Source organism: Peromyscus californicus, unplaced genomic scaffold, assembly GCF_007827085.1.
Source record: "Peromyscus californicus insignis strain IS unplaced genomic scaffold, ASM782708v3 Scaffold_8__1_contigs__length_139910024, whole genome shotgun sequence".
NCBI lineage: Eukaryota > Metazoa > Chordata > Mammalia > Rodentia > Cricetidae > Peromyscus > Peromyscus californicus.
Genome location: NW_026294606.1, coordinates 8,245,371 through 8,268,193, shown reverse-complemented (window position 1 = coordinate 8,268,193; position 22,823 = coordinate 8,245,371). Strand labels below are relative to the sequence as shown.

The 22,823-nt window shown below is 51.1% G+C and overlaps 1 protein-coding gene across 2 annotated transcripts in view; it reads right to left on the bottom strand.

Moving 5' to 3' along the window:
- Positions 1-6,761: 6,761 nt before the first annotated feature.
- The window catches only part of LOC128104385 (core histone macro-H2A.1), a 65,065-nt gene continuing 49,003 nt past the window's right edge, over positions 6,762-22,823 (bottom strand). For both annotated transcript variants that reach the window (XM_052729277.1, XM_052729276.1), the window contains exons 7-9: positions 18,543-18,632; positions 16,057-16,231; positions 6,762-7,504 (exon numbers count right to left, since the gene is read on the bottom strand). In XM_052729277.1, coding sequence (XP_052585237.1) covers positions 7,339-7,504; positions 16,057-16,231; positions 18,543-18,632 — 431 coding nt within the window. In that variant the 3' untranslated portion in view covers positions 6,762-7,338. The remainder of the gene's footprint in view (positions 7,505-16,056; positions 16,232-18,542; positions 18,633-22,823) is intronic.

The window sequence follows — 22,823 nt, the reverse complement described above, 5'->3', positions numbered from 1 at the left end:
TGGGCTCTGTCTACACACAGTGTTCACACAGTGTATAGTCATGTCCCTGTGCTGTTGACGTTGTTTCCAACCTAGGAATAGAGGTGGCAACTGAGTCCTGTGGTGGGCTCTCAAAGGCCCCGCTGCCATGGTGACAGTGCTCAGTGGTGTGATGGTCAGGGAAGCAGAGGTGGGGCACACTTCCTGCCAAGAGCCCATGGAGACCTACCTGGCCAATCTTGCTATACTGAGGGCCACAGGCCCCTCTTTGGGATGAGAAAACAAAAACAGAAACAGAACAAAACAAAAGCAAACTAACAAAATTACGAGGAGCCAGGTACTGTGAAGCAAGCTGCAGGACTGGACCCTCCTGTCACATGGTGACCCCTGAAGAGCCTCCTGACACAAACATGTATACAGTCACCAGGATAGGCTGCAAGTGGCCCAGCAAGGACAGCTCTCTGAGGCCAGGGCCCTGTCTTGTAAAATGGATCTACCCAGCTCATTGGCACATGAGCAAAGGCTCTCTGCTGCTACCGTGCCAAGTCCTTTCTGCAAGCATTCCCCGTCACCTTCCCTGTTAGGGCTGTGCTCAAATCCTTTCCAAATCTGGGGCCAGATCAAGCAGAGGCACCAGAGGCTGGGAGATCCAGGCTGTAGCATGCAGTATGGCCAGAGGGGCTAGCCTCCACCACCAGACTGCGCTAAAGTTCGAGTGTCAGAACTGGGCTGGAGTGTCAGGAATGTCCTTAGGTATAAGCCTGAGGGAGTCCACATTCACCCAAGCTACCCTGGCATTCTCTGAGGCAGACTCTATGCCACTGCTCGGCCTTTGCATACTGGCAGTGATTTAGATAGCCCCATCATGCTCAGGCCCTTTGGACAAGGCACGGAGGGTGTGTCATGTGCAGGGCCCTGTCTCTGTGGAGGGCAGAGTCTCCTTGCTTACTCAGTATTGTGTCCCCAAAGCCTAGTACCAGGCATGGTCCATGGAAGTCAGGGACCGTGTGTGCAGACATAGTTGAGAGTCCAGTGGAGGAGGCAGCTGCATAGGAAAGGGACAGCTGTCTGGCCAACAGGCTGCTGCGGCCAGTGGGTGTGTAGGGTGGACTGAGAAAAGGCATCCTTCCAGAAGGGAAGCATTCCCGGAGGATGCAGGCAATGTCCAAGGAGTGGAGACATGCAGGGTTGAGCAGGACTATAAATAAGCAAAGGTCATGGTATTCCTTGAAGAGCTGGTGCATGCAAAAGGCTGGATGAGCAAGACATGTGGCCCCTCTGGAGTCAGGTCAGGCACAGAGTGGCATGGTATCTCTGGAGAGATGGGGAGAGATGCAGCCCTTTTCCTTGGTAGGCCTCAGGTGAAGGCAGCTCCCTACTTTATGGTCTCAGTTAATGTAATTATAAAACAGACACTGAGCCTACGTCTTGGGACCCTGTGAGGACTTCAGTGGCAGTGTGTGCACATGAGTGCTGTGTGCTGGAGGGCCCAGTGAACATGATGGCTTGTGCACTGGACACTAGGAGGCAGAAGAGAGTTCCAGAGTTGGCCTTTGGGAAGTGATGTCCCTTGGATGTGATACTAACGGAATCATTAGCACTCTCTCATCCATTTGGACTGGCCCACCATTAACTCCTAGAGCACTCTTAGGGACAGTGGGCCAACAGTACAAACACTTGAACTGAGTGGAAGTCCTTAAGTTCACAAGGCACTTGTCCCTGTGGTGTCTCCTTTAGTGTGTGCAACCAGAGGACCTCAAGGTGAGACCTTACAGCCAAGACCTCTGTGGGGCCTAATGAGGAGCTGCTCGGTTTCAATTATGCGAAGGGCCTTGCCTTGGACCGTTTGACTGACAGCTCATTACCCTGCGGCCGTTTTTGGGTAGTGGAATTTAATCTCCCAGCTGAGAAGCAAATCAATTTGCCCATCTGCCACAGCTGAGCCTACTTTAACTCAACTCTAATTTATTCTCCTAAGCTTAGGAAGCCTTGTTGTCTCAAAGTGCAGCAATATTAAGTTTCCCAGGCAGCTTGGGCTGGGGTGCACAGGCAAATGTTCCAGAGTGTCTCATCTGGGGTCTGGCTGGGCAAGCCATGATGGCCAGCTGGGGATGTACCACCAGCGAGGGTCTGAAGGAAATGGATCTCTTGCCCATTAAGCCTTTATGGTGTGTTGGGAGTGAGTGGGGGGACAAACGTATCATCTGATGGTGCTGAGTCACCTGCCCAAGGCTCAGGGAAGAGAGGACTCCTGTCAGCAAGGCACACTGGTTTTCTGCTTTCTGCATGTTCTAAGCCGCAGTATTCTGTACTGTAATCAGTACAGATTTGGAGAGCGTCATTCTGGTACCCTCACAGCACAGATATAAACCTGAAGACAAGTAATGACTTTGACCTCTGACATTGGGGCAGATTCCCCTTTGCTCAGGAAGGCAATCAGAGGACCTCTTGGCCAGGAGGCATGGGACCTACCGTGTATACACTAGAACATAGCCAGGTTGACATCAAATGCATGGGAGTCGTCATACCGCATGGCTGCTGTGGGCTGGGGAACCTAGCCGACTCTGTTTAGAGTCTCAGGAGACTTGTTTGAAGTTTTTCAAGGGATTCTGATGATAAATCTGCAGACAGTTGTGGCCACTTCACAGAGCAAAACAGGTCCAGGAGGGCACCTCAGAAATCGTAGCTGTTTGGTGGGAGGTTGCTCCCACTGCTGCTCCTCTCCTTCTAAAGATGGTTGTGTGCATGTCCCTCAGTTCTGTCCTTGACCAACCAGAAGGCTCGGGAACCTCCTATGTATGTATGCACACAAGTATGTGTAGGCATGGTGTGCATGCACACACGCACACACATGAGCATAGGATGGGGATGCTGAGTGGCAGCAGAGGAGCCACATCTTCTGTGGAGGGAAGCAGTGTTTCTGAAACAGTTCCTGAGTCCGACAGTACAGCCCCTGCTGGGTTGCTTTCCAGGGGTCAGGGAGAGGCCAGTCTATTTACATGCCTTTGCCAGGAGTGCAAGGGGTGTCAGGGCCTGGGATTAATGAGCAGTGTCTTGCCTCACCTGTTGGGAGGGTCATGTGATATGATTTTGATATGAGGGGCCCCCAGAAGCAAACACGACAGGTCAAGTTATACACTGAAGAAAAGCCCAAGCAAAGGTGGTCCCACCCCTTGCCATTGAACATGTCCCTTTCTTCTCATTGGGGGGGGGGGGGTGTCAGGCCCCCTCCTGCCCCAGCACCCTCAGGCAGATTGTACCCTCCCTGCACAAGGTGGCCCCAAGGCCAGTTTCTAAGATAAGGTTGGCCAGAGGTGCCTCAGGGAAAATTAAACATCATGGTTGCTAATGAGGATATGGGCCAGGCTTTGCCTCCAGGACCCCGGGGTGACTGCCAAGCAGCCTGGATGGCAAACAAGGAATGGAGAAGCTTGCTGGGCCCCACCTTCTGAGGAAGGCTGAGCAGACAGCCTAGGAGCCTGGGACCAGAAGGTGTAGGCTCTGGGTGAAGCAGGGAGATTGGTACCCATGTCACTGCGGGCCACCCCCCCCCACCCCCCCGCCTTAGTGTATAAGCTGATTTGTCTGTCAGGGCTGGCTGCAGCTGTGACCCAGCAGTCACTTGACCCTGAATGGAAAGGAATTTGTCAAATGCTGAGACTAGGGTGCAGAGGTTGGGGAGGCGTGGCTACCATGTTGGGAGTAGGCACAGATCTGGGTCTTCAGCAGAGGGGCCCAGGGTGCCTCCTGCCTGGAGCTGAGGGAGCTGCCCATGTCCCACTTTGCTCTCTTGGCCGAGAGATTCCAACCCTTCCTACCAAGTCTAGGGCTAGGTTACATGTTCCGAGAAACTCTCTTGAGCCTCCCATATCAGAAAGCAAAGCTCACTTCTTCATATCCATTGCTGGACAGAGGCACTGCCTGACTTGCCTGTGTGACAGGCCACCCAGCAGAGGCCTCCATCATAGAAAGTATTCAGTAAATCCATGTCAAGCACTAGCTTGCTCAAATACACATTTTTTAAGTTTTATATGTATATGGGTGCTTTGCATGCATGTGTCTGTGAAGCATCTGTGCCTGGTACCCAGAGGCCAGAAGGGTGTTGGTACCTCTGGAACTAGGGTTATGGACAGTGGTGAGCTGCCATGCAGATGCTGGGGATGAAACCTAGGTCCTTTCCAGTGGCCACCAGAAGAGCATCCAGTGTTCTTGACCACTGGGCATCTCTCCAGCTCCTTCAGTACACATTTTGACTCATCTTCCATGTAGCAGGCTGTTTCCGGCCCCAAGGCTGACCACCCAGGTCCTTCCAGTGAACAGACAAGAAGCCATGCCTAAGTGCAGAGCAAAATAATGGGCTGATACCAATGAAGAGTCTACCTGGAGAAGCTCTGGTACAGTCAGGCAGAGCTGGGTTCAAATCCGAGTTCCCTTCATAGCCATGTGGTCTTGTGGGAATATGCTTCACCTCTATTTCCCTGTGCCTGTAAAGACCCTTATCGTCCTCACAGGCATGCCATGAGAAGCAGGATGTGTATGGAGGGATGTCCACTGCTGTTGTGGTTAGTTTAGTCCCCGCTGGAGCAGTGGGATCTACTAGACCCCAGGGGCCATTTGAGGGCTCGTGGAAGAGGCTACTGAGAAAACCATGGATTTTTCAGGGTGGCCTCCCACCACCAAGGGCAAGTGAGGGGGCAAATTTATTTTCTGGGGCCACTTTGGAGTACAAGAGTATATGGCCCTGAAGTCTGGATGGAGATGGGGACTCTGTTCTGTGGCATTCACTGTCACTTACCTGTAGCTCATGGCAGGATGGCCTGGGCTGCAGGGCACATCTAGTGCCCGCATGCGTCCCCTTACAGTAATTTATATGCACATTGTACTAACTCAAGCTTGGTCTTCTGAGTGGAGGCAGATGTGTGTTTTAAGAGGTTCCTTGTAGATACATTTCTTGTATTTTTGGTTGTAAGCCTAGCCTTTAACAGCTAGCCATCTATCCAGCCCCAATAGATGCATTTCTTAAAAGCAGCGAGTCTCCCCCTACTCCCACCTTCAAACAAGAGGCTGGTGGCAGAGAATACATTTTGACCCATTTTTAGAAACCAACTAGCTGGTTTACAGCTGATGGGAATCTCGGGTGGCCAGCTAGGCCTTCCCTGCAGTTTCCCTGAAGTTTCTTTAGTGCACACAATCCCAGGAATCATTGTACATTGGATATTCAAAGTTTAGAACCATTTAGGTGATTTTGTTAATTCAGGCAAACCTTGCTAAATGCAATGGATTCTTTTGTGCTGTTACCATAAAGAACAGAAACTGCCTGCCCTTTTCTCTGGTCCCGTCCCAATCCTTTGGGCGACATCTAGTGGAGGGTCTTCAAAAACTCTGCATGGCTTCATTGGTATTGCTCCCAAGGTTAACAAATGTAAGTCTCAAAGAAGGTACTTAAACCTTGGCTCCTTCTGGACATTTCAATAAGTGCCTAAGAGGTTTCATTCTCTGAGTTCGAGCTGCCACCAAGGCCAGGTGATTGTCAGAGTGATCAGTGTCAGGGCCTGTTGTCACTAAACAGCGGCCCCCAGGCTAATCACTTACCCTCAGCCTGTGTTCCCAGCTGGGAAGTGGCCAGCAGCAGGCCCCGCCTTCTGATGTGATAGCAAGCAGCATGTGCAATGTTGCCCATGAAGGACTCACGACAGTGCCTGGCACACAGCAAATGCCAAGACTACCGGCAAAGAGCGTCTCTACTTGTGCCCCTGTAGTGGCTACATGTAGGACTGACACTCTCGAGGATGGAGTGGCTTCTGGAAAGTCCAAGCTCCTGTTTTAAGATACATCCCCTTGGAAAATCAGTGCCAACCAAAGTCCCATTCTAATCAAGAGACGAGACAATCTAAACCCAGCAACGATCTGGTTTAAAAAAAGATTCTGAAGAGTAGCGTTGGGAATGTATTGTTCAGGTCAGAGTTAGAAGTGGATGTGTCTACTGCTCAGCCTGTCTGTGAGACTCCCCTTTTCTTGAGACATAGTCTGTACAGCTCCAGCTAGCCTCTATTCACAGCGCTCTGCCAGCCCTTGCCTCCCTCCACACTGTGATTCAAGGCATGTGCCACCACACCTGGCGGAAGAGGTCTTATGTACATCCACGCTCTGTAGGGTGCTTCATATTTCTTCATGGTTCTACCTGCTCTTCTGGATGGACACTTCCAAAAGAAATGTGAGGCAGCATCTGTGCTTTTAGACAAATTAAGTCACAAGCGCCCATGAAGCAGAAAGTGTTTTGTGTTTCGCTAAGGCATTTTAGACCCTTGAGTGGTGGGACATCCTGGGACCTTGGGAGTGGCAGAATGTCTTTGGGGACCCTCTTGCCAGGGACCCTCCTCGGGGGTGTGACCAAATGCAAACCAGCAGAGGGCTTGAGGCTTCAGTTCTAACCACAGAGTCCAGGCATAAGTCAGACAGACGGGCCAGAAGGGTAGGAGGGAGTTGGCCTAGAGTCCGAGGCCATGGGCTCTGTATCTGCCACTTCCGTGCCTGTGTGGCTTTGGGGACACTCCCTTCCTTTTCTGTGAAATGGGGCCGATACCTCGACCACACTCAGGAGATGTGAAGCTTTCTACATGAGTTCTCTACTCACCCCTTGGGCCAGCAGATGTCCAACCTACTGGCCAAGGTACAGGGGCTAGCGAGGGGCCTTCTGGCCTACAGGCTGCCTGGGGAGACCCACATCCTAGGGAGACTGGCCTGGGGCTCACAGGCACAAGAATGCAAAGCATGCCAGTCACAACAGTTTAACATTTTACTAAATCAATTCACACAAATTTCAAATTGCAAATATAATTAAGGACAACAGATTCAGTTCTGTTTTTAACATTTTTCATTTTCAAATCTATCATTAAGACAAAAAGTAAACAAAAGTTATGTCTGTTGCAAATTTTGTGATTTTTCTTGAGGGAAAAAAAAAACATTATAGTAAAAAGAACGCCACTGGGTATACAGTAAAGCACCACAACACACGTTACAAACGGGCTTCCTGCTGCTGGGACACAGGAGAGGGACCGTCCTCCCCACTGCTGTGTTAATCGGGATTTCATTAAAGTCAAACTATAAAATCCCCTAGGTTAACTAAGTCAAACACGGTCTGGAACGCAGTGCTTAACAAGGACAGTGCCGACTATCAGTGCTAACAGAGAACATTTTAGAAGGCCCAAAACAATCAAACTGGAAACCAAAACCTTATTTTCCCTAGATGAGCGAAACAAAACGAAAGGAGTCCCACCTCCCAGTAGAGCAAAGGGGATTTTTTTTCTTTCCAGTTGGAGGCAGAGGACATGGTCGGTGCTGGCTCTAGGGGTCGCTGGCCTAGTTGGCATCCAGCTTGGCCATTTCCTGCACATAGATGCCTATACTCTCACTGTCAAAAAGCACAAAGTACACGGTTTTGATGGAGGAGGACATAGTGGACACGAAGTAATTGGAGATGGCCTTCAGAATGAGCTGGGCCGCTGTCTGCTTCGGGAACCCATTCCTGTAGGCGAGAAGGTAGTGGTCAGCACTCAGAGCATCCACAATGAGCCCACCTCAGGCTTGCCCCGCACCTCAGGCTTGCCCCGCACCTCAGGCTTGCCCTGCGGGGTCCTCACTCTGGGATGGTGCTTACTGAGCCCTGGAGGTGTTCATGCAGGAGTGTTAGAAAGTCCCTGTGGGATACACTGAATAGGAAACTGTCATGTACTGTTTGCACTTGGGAGTGAACTCTTGACCAGTGTGTGACCTCCCTCATCTCAGAGCATGGTCAGCTCAGGTGTCCTTGTCCTGAGGAAGGCTGGCTCTGACAGAAGGACAAAGAAACACAGAGATCTTGGGCACAACCAGAAGCCACACCGTTTCTAACCGAGGTTACTGTTATCCCATGCTATAAAAATGGCTGTGGTGGGAATGAGACACCGGAAGCCCACCCATGGACACCGCTCAGAACTCTACAGCTCGGCTGCTTTGGTGGGCTCCTCAGCAGATCACTGCTGACTCCTTTGATATGTGCTGCTTGCTATGAACTCGGTTACATTTGCTTGCTCTGTGAGGCTTCCAGAGTAGATTTCTGCTGGATGTTGCAAGCACCTGGTTTGATGTTTGCTGTCTACCTGCTGCTGGCTGTGTCTTCTATTCCTGCTTGCTGCGTGCTTAACAAGCAACTCATTCAAAACCAAAAGTATGGCTCTTCTAGATCATCCAGACAGAACCATCCACTCACAAGATAACGGGCAATAACCAGGCATCCGTGGGCACAGGAAGAATGTGATATAATCTTCACAGGGAGGCATGACCCAGAGAACATTCTAGAAGGTGGCCAGTAAGAAGTAGGAAGCTGAATGTGCATGAAGTGGTCGAGGTGCATAAGCTTGTTTCTTTTTTCCATTGTCCCTGGAACCACCATTAGAGTCCCACTGCTGAGTATTAGTGTCAGCCCATCATGGCGAAGGGTTCTCTGAGTAGTTCTGGCCTCCAGTTGTATGGCACTCTTATGGGGTTTCATGGCACCAAGGGCTGTTTGTCCAGAGACCATCTCCAAACTGTATCAGCTAATGTCACAGCAAAGGGCATGGCAGTCACTATCATGCAGAGCAGAACTCTGGGCCAAGTAGCCTCTTGACTTCAGGATATCACTGAAATCTCCAAGTCAGTACTATCCTGCCACTGAAGTGTGGTTCTACTGAAAACGTCATGCGGAGCTTGGAACTTAGACTATGAACTCAGGACTTGGAAGCTCAGCACCGATGGGTCCCTGTGTGCCCGAGGCCGTCCTGGTCAATACTGCATACGCACCTACAGGAGTTGCAGTGCACAGGGCAGGGGGTGCCAGGGCGGGGGCTGGCCTGACCTGATGGAAATAACCTAATGCTTTAGGGCAGCTTTCATGTCCATGCTTCTGTTCACCGCAGTCTGCTGGTCCTCTCTGGGGGGGGTACCTGCTGCTAGGTGGGGTGCCCTGCACACTTGAGATGAGAATGTGTTCACAGCACTCCCGTCCTTCTGCACTCCTGACACCAACCCACCTGGAGAGCCATATTCTCCACAGCTGTTTGTGCTCAAGGTGTCACATGGCCACAGGAAAAAGCTTTCTTGTGACCTGCTATCACCTAGGAGACCAGGGCAGTTCCACATACTTCAGGAATGCAGCTCATTCTCAGAGGGCAATGTGTCACCTCAGGGTATCTTCCTAGCTTCTGGGAAATAGTGAGGTGTGATATGGCTCAGGGACCCTCTACACAGCACAGCTCGGAGCTCCAGAGACAGTCTGGTTTCCTCCCAGAGTGGCCCTGGTGGTCTAGCTAGGGTGGAGGATGGCAGGGACAGGACAGAAATAAGGACTACAGCGAGGCACCCACAGCGGCTGGCTGCCTCAGATCTGAGTCAGCTGGGCACAGAGGGTATGCTGAGTGGGACCGCTGGAGGAGGCAAGTTTGACATTCAGTTGTGGAGAGCCTGTTCTAACAGTGCAGGCCACAACTAACTTTGTGTGTCCCTGTGTCCTGTTGGAGCCTGCACTCAGGCCCTGCGAACAGAGTTTGCTGGAACAGGCAGACCTCAGTGCATGGGCATGACCTGGAGAGATGGGAACTGAGAGCTGGGGGGAGCTGTTCTCTGCATGTGAGGCTGCCTGCCTGTGTCTGTACACCTGCTCAGGTGAGCAGAGCAGGAGGGTCTAGGAACTGCCTGCAACAATCCCCTAGCTGGGTCACAAACTGACCCTGTGTGCTCTGCCAGCTGGGGTGCTTGGCTTCCAGCTCAACCTTAGCTCCACCCGGTGCATGCCAAGTGGAAGTGCTGTGATGCAGATAGATGCTGAGGTCCCAGCCTCTACCTGACTGCAAGGTCAGTCTCCTAGGTGCACTACTGGTCACTCCTCGCTGGGTCAGTGTTTAGTGGCAGACCCTCAAGTGCTTTCTAGTTCTCTCCTGTGGCCCTTGAAAGGGGTATGTAACTACTGCTGTACGAAGGGTCCTTCCTGTCCCTGTGTCCTATGTCTGAACCTGTGGCTGGTGCTGTCATCATGGACACCTTGTCATGTACTCCTGGCTGGGCTCCACCTGGTGCTTTCCCTCTCTCAGGTCTATGGCCACTCTTTGGGAAGCATGCTCTACATGCAGGGAGCAGGGCAGGACTCGAAGAGGTTTACACCAGCAGCATCCACCCCAGCATACTCTTCTGCTGCTTGGTGCATGTGAACCTGTGTGTCCGAGGAAGCCACACCCTAAAGTAGCAGCCCTGCTGAGGTCATGGAGAGACAGCAGGAAGCAGCAGCAAGGTAGGCCCCTTCCCTGTGCTGCTAGCACAGGGGACATAGTGGACGTGTGAGATGCTGACATTCCACACACCATCCCTGCAAAAGGTGAGGGTAGCCGTAGTCACACAGTGCTTTGGCTAGCTCCTCCAACAGCACATAGGTGATCTGACTATACGCCGTTACCTCAGGGCAGAGGCAGGGCAGCTGAGAGCTGCAGACTTCTTGGCCGCACAATGACCCCTGTCTCTGTGACTTGCCCAGCCTATGAAGGCAGAGGGCAGCACAAGATAATGTGTTATGCATCGGGGGTGGGGGGTGGGGTGGCCCAGGCTCCCACTAGGGATAACTGGTCTTCCAGGATCATCCTAAAGGTTCCTGTGGTGAAATACTACCCCAAACCCTCAGACAGCTATGACCGGATGACTGCTGTTGGTATCACAGTCACTGTAAACACTGTAAACAATGCTGGCCTCAGCTTGCCAGAGAGATGCCAAGCATGAGCTTCTCGGTACAAGTACTGTCTGAGTTCCTGTCTGAATGGCCACTCCAGTCTCGCCAGGTCTCTGCCTTCTTCTCTAACTCAGGCGAGCTACACAGACTTGAGAGGGTTCAAGGCTTCTGCTCTGGAGGTAGATTCAGGCTTCGACTGCTCTTGAGCAGCAGGATGGGGGCACTGGTTTCCTCGGGTGTGATGAAGATGAGGAGATGCCGCTAAGGTCACCTGTGGTTCCCTTCCAGACTTCCCCTAGCTCACCTGTGGCTTGTGTTCATAGCACCTCAAGTTCCTCATGTAGGGCTGACCTGTTTTACCCGTCTTGGGCCTCTTTGGCATACACTAGAGCCATGTGAGCTCCCCTTGGGTCACTACTGCCATGTCTGAAGCACCCTTTCTCCACATCTGGCCCCAGTCTCCCTAGGCTAGTGCAAAGGGATCAGGTCAGGCAGACATGGGATGCTTGTCCCAACTGGGTCCATGGGAAGCTGGATTCAGAAGGGCCATATCTGGGGTGAGTTCCAGCTCCCCAGTCTGCTGTGGGCCTCACTAAGCCTCATCACCTCAAAGGGTGTAAGGGCCATTGTGAGGAGCAGGTCAATCAGAGACCCCCAAAAATATAAGTCATCAGCCACATCTCAAAGACAGAGGAGACCAAACAGGTATCTTGGAGGAGGGAGAAGCAGGGCACTCTGGGTACTGTGGGGACATGGCTGCCACCTACATGACCATTCTGCTAGGGTTAGGTTTCTTGTACCATGCTGCTGTCCCCAGGGCGTTCCCACTTTCCCACATTCTCTGTGGCTTGAGTGGCTGCCTGTGAAGCTGCCCCAGGCTACTTCTTGCCGAGAAGCCAAGAGCACTGAAATCCAAGATGTTCAGAGGATGGCAGCAGCTCCTTTATCACAGCTAGAGGCCAGCAGGGGAAGAGCCTCTCCCTCCCAGCCTTCCAAGCAGGCCAGGGAACTTCATGGTGGGCTCTGGTTTTTCTTTCTAAAGCCATGCCTGGGTACCGGACACTGCTGTGCCCTGGCAGCCCAGGCAAGACACAGTGGGCATGTGGGCAGGGGTCCTGGGCATGCAGAAAACATATCGGCATGCAAGGGGTCCAGCCTGCTCGACAGCAAACTCTAGCTCCGCCAAGGATGAGCTGTGTGACCTCAGGTGCATGCCTTAACCTCTAAGTTCGCTCTTTGACCGGTGCATGGATTTAACAGTAGAGATAAAGCGGCTAGCAGAGCCTGGGGCTCTGTGAATACCCATAAATGGTGTTTGAAAGGCACGAGCTTTCCTTCTATGCTCATAAATCTAAGGGAGGAGTAGAGCAGCCCCACCCCCAACTAGTGAGTCCCTGTGTGCTGCCCCAAGAGGGGTCCCTTCCACGTGTCTAACAGCGCAAGGTGTGACCAAGACCAGGGTTACAAGAATGGGATCTCCACTGGCCCCAGTCAAAGCCGGGAGGCGGCAAGAGCAGGCCAGCACCTCAGGGGCTATCAGCAGCCCCTCCGGGAAAGTTCTTCCCAGCACGTCACTGTGCTTGCATTCCACCTTGACTTCTATGCCAGAGACACTGGATGCCACAGACAAGCCATTTTATTTCCCCTCTTAACCCCTGTAATTTACTGGCTGGCCTGATAGAATCCCATTCTTTCCCATGAAAGCAAGGGCAGCTGTCTGGTGGCTGTGGACGAGGTCTGCCTGACAGATGTGGCCAGGGAAGCCGGCACATGTGCTGCCCTTGGCATTCCGCCCTTTAAAAGCTTCCCATTGATTATTTTTAAAAACTTTTACTCCATGAAAAATGTAAATAAGTTTGTAATAACAGATGTTCTTTTATGAGAATTACTTTTATGCTTCAATTAAGAATTTCCCAATAGCCATATGAAAGAGCGTGAAATTATTACCTCCAATAAAGGTTGCTATTGCCTTGCTCTTCAGAAGCACCTTTCATCAGGGCAGATCAAAGCGCATCCGAAGCATTAATTAACTGAGCCTCAGAGCCATCTGTGAAGAAGGGTAGACCCCATGGCCTCGCTTATTAAGGAAGGCCCAGAACAGAGAGATTGATTCATTTACCAGAGGTCACACAGCACAGTAACATAATGCCAAAGAACATTCTATGGGAGGCAGAAGCAATAGCATGGCCGTTTAAGCTCTCATCCAGAAGCACTTTTAAAATGAAAAATCAAGATCTTGACTCTACTTTGGGAGGGGTGGGCACCTGTAGCATATGCAGTTCTGTGACTAGACACTTGTGTTTGCAGACACCTGCACAGCAAATGGAGCGGCCACTGGGAAGGTTCAGCCCTGTTGTGTTCTGAGACAGGGTAGGGGCTCACTCTACAGCCAGGCTGGCCGTAAACCTGTAGCGATCCTCCCTTTCCAGTCCTCCAAGAGCAGGTATTACAGGTCGGCCATCACACTCAGCTTTCTGGTGCTGACTTAAAATGACATCTACATATGGTGTCAACAGAAACTGCAGTGGGGATGTGCAGCCAGGGGACCCAGCCACGCACTGCACTTCCCAGGGACTCCCAGCTCTGCTGGGCTGAGCTCCTCTTCTGCGTGGCACCTGCAGACACAGGTGTGAGTTTTCATTCTCTCCTGCTCGGGGGTCCTTCAAGCTCATCTACACTGTAGGTTCCTAGTTCTGGTCCTTCATCCAGAGGTCCAAGAAAGACTACCTGTGTAGACAGCACTGAGGACTGAAGGACCTCTGTCAACACTGTAGGCTGGGGGGAGAGAGGATCTGCCACAGCTCCTGGCCTGGGAGGGGTGGCTGGGATGGGCTCCGTCTGCCATCACAGTGGGAGCACCAAAGGCTCCCGAGAAATGGGGTCAGCAACAGCCAGAGACTGGCCATGGTGGGGTTTAAGGTGTGAGATCTCAGTGCTACCCAGAAAGGGGAGCAGGCCCCTCTGCCCTCCACAGCTCATGTGAGGAAGGGAACGTTTGGCAAGAGCTGCGTTTAACCTGCAGGGCAGAGGCTGCCTGGAAGGACAGCACACTATAGGGCCCAGCCAGTCATTGCCCTTATCCCATCCTGCCTTGGATAGAGGAGGGACAGGAGCCTCAAAACTGGGATGGGCTTCCCAGGGAAGGCAGGTGCCCCATCCGGACACACCACTGGCCAGTACAGACACCCAGCTGGGGCTTCTTGAGGTCTCAGCTCCCAGCAGCTAGAGCCTCTGAAGTGCCTTCCCAAGCTGGTAGCAGAGAGGGTTCAATGTCTGAGGTTCTGAGGCAGCCCGGCCCCTCTCCACAGTGGAGTCTTGAGATGGTGCAACAGGAGTTTCTATGCCTACTTTTCAGAGTGAGGGCTTGTTTCTATACCATTAGTCAGCTGGTGCATGGTGGAGCCAAGACCTGACCTCAGTTGAGGAGAGGTGTATAGCTGAGTCCCACCTCTGCACTCAGCTGCAGAAGGCCTGGACTGTCCCAGTACTGGTCCTCTCATTTTGAGAGTGGGTCTCCTAAGTTCACCTGGGGTACATGATGAGCAGGAGCTGGGGCAGGGCCTAGCCCCAAGTGCTTGTCTTTCAATATTTTCATTCAGCCCCACCTTGTATCCACCTCCCCCACAGCCAAGAGGCCAGGCATGTGTCAGGGGTATCCACGAACAGAGGCCTAGAGAGGCCCCTGTGTGAAGCTGTAAAGGTGAATGAAGCCTGGACTGCCTTTGGAGACCCCAATGTGTTGGAGATGTCAGAGTTGTAGGATACCTGTCTAGGACAGCTGCTAACAGGGAGTGGAACCAGCCCAGGAGAAAGAAGTGTGCTGTGGTAAGAAGGCTAAAAGGAGTTGGAGGTCTGAAGAGCGATCAGACATCAGACACAGAGGCGTAGTTTGGAGTGTGCCCTGCTGGTGTTTGGTTTTGCATTGGTTTAGTATTTCCTCACTATGGTCCCTTTCCTCCCTTTCGGGATGGTAATGTATATCCTGTGCTGTTACATGTTAAAAGTATGCGATCTGCTTTTTGATTTTGATTTTACAGGGGGTTACAGTTAAGAGAGTGCCATGTGGCTCAGAAGAGACTTTGGACTTTTAAACTGGGTTGAGACTGAAATACTACAGGGGGGCTGGAGAGATGGCTCAGAGGTTAAGAGCACCGACTGTTCTTCCAGAGGTCCTGAGTTCAATTCCCAGCAACCACATGGTGGCTCACAACCATCTGTAATGAGATCTGGTGTCCTCTTCTGGCCTGCATGTATACATGTAGGCAGAACATTGTATACATACATACATACATACATACATACATACATACATAAATAGAAAGAAAGAAAGACTACAGGGACTTTTGAAGTTGGACTAAATGCATTTCTGCATTATGATATGGCTACAAACCTATAGCGGCCAGGGAGTGGGATGAGGGAGTTTGGAAATGGCCCCCATAGGCTCATAAAGAATGGCACTATTAGGAGGTGTGGCCTTCTTAGAGGAGGCGTGTCACTGGGGATGGGCTTTGAGGTTTCAGATGCTCAAGCCAGGCCCAGTGGCTCTCTCTCTTCCTGCTGCCTGTTTATTCAGATGTAGGACTCAGCTACCTCTCTGGCACCATGTCTGTCTGCATGCCACCATGCTTCCCACAATGATGACAATGGACTGAACCTCTGAACTGTAAGCCAGCCCCAATGAAATGTTTTCCTTTATGAGTTACCGTGATCAAAGTGTGTCTTTGCAACAGCAGAACATTTACTAAGAAGGGGCTTTGCCCAAAAGTCTGTATGGCAATCCAAAGCTGAACTATCATGTAGTTACAGGTTTCTGCTGGAAAGTTCCTTCTCTCTCTCTCTGCATTCCCACTCCTGATTGAATCCACCTGAGTCTTAGTGCCCCTCAAGACCCTGTGAGGTCTATCTGTAGACTCCTCTGTGGTGACACTTGCTGTCACAGAGTTTTAGATCTTTCTAAGTCTTCATCAGCACACCATATTTTTTAATGATTTTTTTAAATGTATGTGTATGTATATCTGTATATGCTACCTGCATACAGGGGCCTGCAGAGGCCAAAAGTGTGTTACTCTGAAGCTTGAGTTATAGGCAGTTGTAAGCCACTGCAGGTGGATGCTGGGAACCGGTACCCTGCAAGAGCAGGAAGTGCTGTAAGAGCCAAGCAGACTCTCTAGCCCCAGAACCCCACTGTTTACCTTGGCATTCTTTTGACTGTGCTTCAGGCGGAAGCAATGCTTGGAGGCAGCCTCAGCAGACCTTGCCTCAGGTGACAGCTCTATGCTCAGGGGCCATGATCGCAGAGCAGAAAACACACCATGACTGACATGGTTGCACTCCTGTGCCCATACCTGCCACTGCCAATGGATGGGAAGGCGATGGATTTCAGCTTCCTGTCATCAGCTAGGGCCAAGCAGTTTTTCACTGTCTTTTCCAGAAGTTCTTCACACTTGTCTGCACCCCAGACTGGACTATTACAGTGAATCACAAACTTGGCGGGCAGGCCATGGCCTGCACTAACAGCAGCTGGAAGGGACAAGAAGAAGAACATGTCACAGGCCAAACCCACACCTGCTCTCCTGCTCTAGTGATCCCCTAGCTGCCTCTGCGGGCCTGTGTCCAAGGAAGACTGCAGCCACTTCCATTCTCCAACTCCTCCACCAGCTTGAGCTGGGAACCCTCCTCAGGCATCTCCCCACTCGGACAGCGGCACTTGACTTACTGCTACCAGGAGCTGTAGAAGAATGTCAGTGAGTCCCTCTGCCTCAGAAGCAAGGCGTGGGCTTTACCCATCAGTTCCACTGCATGTCAGTGAGTAACTGTGTCGGCCCTCTAACTTCCTACACACGGGTCACACAGCCTGGGGTTGGAGGCTTTGAAGCAGCAGCAGCCTGGTTGTGTGACCTGATCCTGGCCCCAATGACAGAACAAGATGGGCTCTTTAGGATGCAACTCTTCCCTTTCTTGAGGAGGGGCCAGTTTCCAGACACACATCTCCATGACTGTCTCCTCCCCTCTGTGACATCTAAGGGTACAGCCTCAAGGTTTTGCCACATGCATGAGCTATAAACAGCCTGATGTCTCCTGGAGCAGCTCTGGAGCCAGCACACTTCAGGGGCTGCTACAGGAAGACACTTAAGTTCTTGGATTGCTTGAGTGTCAAAGCCTGTTTTGTTGAATCATCAGCATTGTCCCCGGGGCCCTGTTAAGGCCACTCTGTAGGGTCTCATGGTGCCATTAATAGTTGTAGGGCTGTGCTCACTAGGTGCACATGCTCTGGGCTAAAGGGCTGACACGAGCCCTATGGTTAGGAGCATTTGAAATTGGTGCTAAACTGAGTGGGAAAGGGCTAGAATACAACACGTAACAGATTAGCTCTGGGCAGGGGGAGGTTTTGCTCTCCTGACACTTTCCTAAGCCAGGTATAATCCCAGCACTTGAGAGGCTGGGATAAAAACATCACCTGAGTCCAAGTTTGAGACCAGCTTGGATAACAACAACAAAATCTTATATTTTTGGTTGTGAGCCTAGCCTTTAACGGCTGAGCCATCTCTCCAGCCCAACAACAAAATCTTAATAGCTTAGAATCAAGACCAAAAGATGTTATTAAAGCAAGCAAGAGTAACCTGAACCATTCTAAATCTAACAGCCTTCCCACAGTCACAGCTCTGGTTGTGCCAGGCTGCCTCCCATCGGACCACATCAAGGGCCAAGGGTCACTGGTGGGCCTGCAATGGGAGTACGGGGAGGAGTGGCCAGCAGTCCCTGCCGCAGTCACCTTCATCCATGGCCACCCTTGTTCAAGGCTGGCCTAGGTGGGTCTGCCTACAGGAACTTTCCACTGGTGCTCTGCACATCGTGCCCCTTACAGGACAACAGAAGAGGCATGGCGCAGATCAAAGTTCCTCCTTCATTGCTACAGGACCATGACACTAGTCCAGGATGCATGTGACAGTGCATCGCTGGGCAAGGCCGGCTGCCTCTCCTGAGAGGACTTCTGCAGACACTATATATAATTAGTCCAGGATGCATGTGACAGTGCATCGCTGGGCAAGGCCGGCTGCCTCTCCTGAGAGGACTTCTGCAGACACTATATATAATTAGTCCAGGATGCATGTGACAGTGCATCGCTGGGCAAGGCCGGCTGCCTCTCCTGAGAGGACTTCTGCAGACATTATATATAATTACTAATGTCCACATTTAGTCAAGATTTACTTTTGAAACAGAAGGCCTTGATAAAATAGGCATCCAGGATTGCAAAGTAAGAAATGAGGAAGAGGAGAGTCTGTCTTCATGCAGAGCAGGTGCCCCTCCCCTTTGATGGACCCAGGAAGCCCTGTCATTCAAACCTGCTAACCCTCTAAGATCCCCAAACTCGAGCCCTACTCCAGATTTCAGCCCACCCCCCCATGGATGTCCCCAGCTTTTTTCTTCCCTCTCCAACCAAGAGTGGCGGTTATGGCACATGAGCAACCGGTGTTTAGGTTTCCCATTAGAAACCCAGCTGGCCGAAGAGGATGGCTCACTAGCGGCCTTGCAGGTGGCTCAGTCTCACCCTCGATGGTTCCCAGCTCTGGAACCATCAAATTTGGCTGCTGAAATTCCTTTGCGTTTGAGATGGAGACGCCAGACAGGAGCTACTAAATAATTTTTAAATATGAAGGTGGTTTTCAGGAGCCTTCAGCTGCTGACTATGCACAGGCTGCGTTCTGAGTGGTCAAGCTCACAGGTCCTCCAGCTTGTAGAAAGAGCGGCACTACTATATTCCTCAACTCTCAGCTCTTCGCTAGTACTGTGCACGGCACACTGGAGGAGCAAAGGGCCCTTCCCACCTTACCTCCAGCTACTTCCAAGGGCCCGTTCTTTTTCCGAAGTTCCAGAACAGCTTCGACAAAGTCCTTGCCGCCCTTTTTCTCCAGTGTGTTTCCTAGGCAAGGGCAGGGCAGGGTCAGGGTGCCACCCCTGTCTGTGGCACACAGACACTCAACAGGTCACTTGATTATATACTTTAAGTGGTCTGAGCAGCTACATTTTCACAAAGCTGCAGAACAGGACCTACGCTTTGGCTGGTCAGAGTGTGAAAAACCTAGAAAGGATTTGTCCTTGGACAGTGGCCACTAGGCACTACAGCTCTTTCTAGCTTCTTTTGCTGCCCCTCTCTTGGGGTGACTGAGGTGGGGACACCAGAGATATGAAGGCGGCGGCATCTGTACTTGGCAAACATGCCTGGCCTGCATGATTTCCATTGGCATGAGAAACCAGGTGGCACTGGCTTCCAATGGGTCTGCTGAGGGGCTTCTCTTGGGGAGAAGCCCCAAATAAGGCGGCCTGTGAAACAGTAGCACACGCTCCTCCTATCAGGCAGCCAGGACTCCCGGGAGGAGGCCAGGGAGAAAGTGTTCCCATTTGGCTACCTCTGGGTCAGCACTACATGCTTAGTTCCTGTTTTGCAGCTTTGGTGACATATGTGAATTAAATAAATAGAAAAAAGAAAGAAAGAAAAAATGGTCTCAGACAATATTTTCTTAATTACATTAATGATTCAGAATTGCTTTAGGGAAAGGAGAAAACATCAGAAGCAGAGCTTAAAGACGAACTGGTACTGCACAACGCTTGGGAAAGGATGACTTGGCTGCTTAGGACCCAACTTTAAAAAGGCTTTTCTGAAGCCTGGACACTTGCTATGAAAGCCACGATGACCAGCACCTGTGAGAACTTAGGCTCCACAGCTCATGTGGGCCACCAGCAGCAATCTCAGCTGTGGCAACAGCAGCTTGTCAGGTTCGTCCTGAACCGAGTCCTAGTCTTCCTTAAGCTCTGGTTCCTCAGTTTTGTGCATTTCAAAGTCCTTTTCCTTGAAGAGGATGAAATACTCCCCCTTAAGATTCACCATTTATCTTGGAAAGCCTAAGTGCACCTGGGCTGGTTAAGGTCTATTGGAAAGTACCAGCCCAGAACAGAACTGTCTTAACAAAACCTGTCTTGTGTACATGCATGTTCCTCGGATGTTCCTAACCCTAGGAAGTGTCTGGAAGCACTGTCACAGGTGAGACAGACCAGGGCTACTGGCAGGGACTGAACCATCACTGTACTGCAAAGTCAAGGTGCATGGATGAGAGCAGTGGGCAGTCCACAGCCTGCAAGGAGTCCTCAGCTAAGACAGGACGGGGCTTGAGATTCTCGTGGTGAGATCCTGTGTCTGTCCTCAACAGCTCGGAATGCTCTCATGCCTTTTACCTTCCTGAAAGCACCCTGAACTATGTGGCTCAAAGTCATTCCAAAGACTTTCACCTGCTGCTACTCCACGTTTATAGGAACCTTCAGCACCAGAGTGGCAACTGAATGTGCCATGTGTCTCAGGGGACCACTCCAGGCCTCATGTCTCCACTCTACCACTCAAAAGTAGATATGGCCCAGATGGGAGACCCCGATAGAGGGTCAGTTCCTCATGTGGCTGAGGAAAAGGAGTGTGGGGTCCAAGCCCATCAGTTCATTAATCTAGTCTTTCTTTTAACCTGTGTCGAGTGTGAAGAGAGACGGATACTCTGTGGTTACTGTCTAAGGCTCACATTCCCTCACGTCTCCTCTGAGGTGAGGACTGAGCAAGGTGGGAAATAAAGTCAGTACTTCACTTATGAAGACCACTGATTCCCTTTAAGATATAAAACATTTCCTAAGAAAATAGGCTGCTGATAATTAAAGGTGTTTTATCTTAGGAAGAGTGTTTACTTTAAAACTTTTACTTATGGTTAAATATTGCTTTAATTAGAAGTGCAACCGCAAGCTGGAAATACACTTAATGCATTTCTCAAACTTAAAAACTGAACCCTAGGTCACAGGCAATCAACCCAGTCAGGACTCGACTCCTACACACACATATGTATGCACATGTTCATGTAGACACACGTGTACTTTTTAACAAGAAACAGGCCCATTTTCAACCATATTGTCAACACTCTTAATGTGAGGCTCTTGATTTTTAGGATCCACTTCAGGGTTAATCATAAAGCAATCGCTGATTTGCCCCCAAGCATAAACATGTGTTACTCCCATGAGAACAAGAACATTATTTCATGCTTAGAAAGCAGGCATAAGTATCAGTGTTCAAAACAGCCTGAGCAAAAATTTAGGCTTGGACAAATATCAGGCTCAGCCTGTGGTCTATTTCACTGTTAGAAAGAACTTTTGATGGGTAAAGTTAATCACAGGGCTAAGCATTCCTGCACTCGAATCCCTTCTTCCAGCAGTCTCAGGACTCAGGAATTCACACCCAAAGTGCCAAGTGCAGCCATTTCCTCCCAGCTTCTTCCTCTCTTCCCTTCTCTCACATCAAGGTGGGAGCTGGAACCAATTGAGGCCATGCATGAATCTGGATTATTATTGTTTTGGGATTGTACAAGGTCTCTGAGGTCAGTACTAGTTTGGACTGGATCTCTAGGCAGAGAACAGAGGTAGGTGGGCTTTGGAAGACTGGATTCCCGTCTGGTAGTCTTTCCTCCTGCTGAGGTTTTCCTAGCTGTGACAGTGATGGTTCCATGACCTTGTTCACGCTGTCTGACGAGCCACAGAAGACAGCAATCTCTGTGTATGTCAGGGTGGAGTGTCGGTACTGTCACTACCCAACAAGACCAGTCCCAGATCGGGGAGGCCACAGCTCGCTCTGCATGTCACTCCCTCGCCGGCTGCAACCCTGTCTCAAAACTTCTATCTCTTCCCCTATGGCCAGTTCTGCCGACTAGGAGCCAGCCGTCCCTCGGGCCTGAGTGAGACACTCTGCCCGAGGTCTCCATCGTCTCCACTGACTCCAACACCCTGGATGACAGGATGAGCAGGCTTTAGGCCTTCCCAGCTAGTAAGACCAAACCTGTGCTTATTATTTGGACAAACTTAGTCTCCAAATAAGTACTTCCTTCCCATCAAGTTTTTATTGAGTTGAGAAAGGAAACATCTTTCTTTAAGCCGCCTTCTTAGGAGGGGATTTAACTGCCTGCAGCCTGGTTTCATTCTGGCATGGCACACTTGCCAACTGCTCACTTTTCCATCCATGTCTGAAATCCAAAATTCCCAGGAGAATCATCAGCGCGAACTGCAATGTCTGAAGCAAGTGTGAGAGCAGACTGTGCTGGTGGCACTGGGCCAAGCGGGGCAGTCCAGTCCTAACCTCTAACCAGTCCTAACAGTACCTAGTGCCCAGGACTCCGCTGGCCACCCTCCAACACCACAGGACTTGGTGCTGACTAGGAATGGCATCGTTCTTTTTGGAAGCAGCCTTGGGGGCCACACTCAGAACACTGCTTAGGCCCTGCACACCTACGTTAGATCATATAGATGAACGTAACAGTGAGGCTACCAGCAAGCACAATCCAGGAGCAAGACACCACACACGGTGCTCTGCCTATTCTTCACATAATCCTCATTACCAAGTAGAGAAAATGAGGCACGGAGGCTTACAGGACTTGGCCAGGTCTTCAAAGTGGTAGAGACTGAAGCTAGGAGTCCAGTTCCTCCTGGGTAGGGAATGCCTCCTCATGACATACCCTCAGGGCAGAGCTGAGTCCTGAGCCCACACAGGGAGTCTGCATCCCTCTTGCTCTCGCCTCAGCCACACTGAGGAACGGCTGCAGGGGAGACCCAAGTGCTTTCTGTGTCTAGCACAGTGCTTCTCAAGTGCTGACCAAAAGCAGCTTATTAAATACACCTTCAATCTGAAACCCTCCGTGTGGGAACACATTTAGAAAGGGTGACGACCCCTCTGTGTGTCTGAGCTGTGAGGCCATTCACAAGAATGAGCATGCTTCTGACATTAGAAAGCGGGGTGGGCACAGAGCCCTGTGCCCAGGAGTTTGCCTGTTTATTCTGATGAGGGCACAGAAGCGGCCCTACCTGCCTGGAACTGAAACCCCCGGGAACCCAGTCTCCAACAAAGCTGCACCTCGGGAGGTGGAGAAAGAAATGCTGCTGCCGAGCCAGTTTCCAAACCAGAAGTGCCCACGGGGCAGCTGCATGATGCGCTGGCTAGAGGCCAGCTGTATTTCTCCAGTTCACAACCCAGGGACGAAGGCCCCGGGAAGGTCAGGACGGCTGGAAGTGTGAAATGAATGCAGCCTGCGTAGCTGTC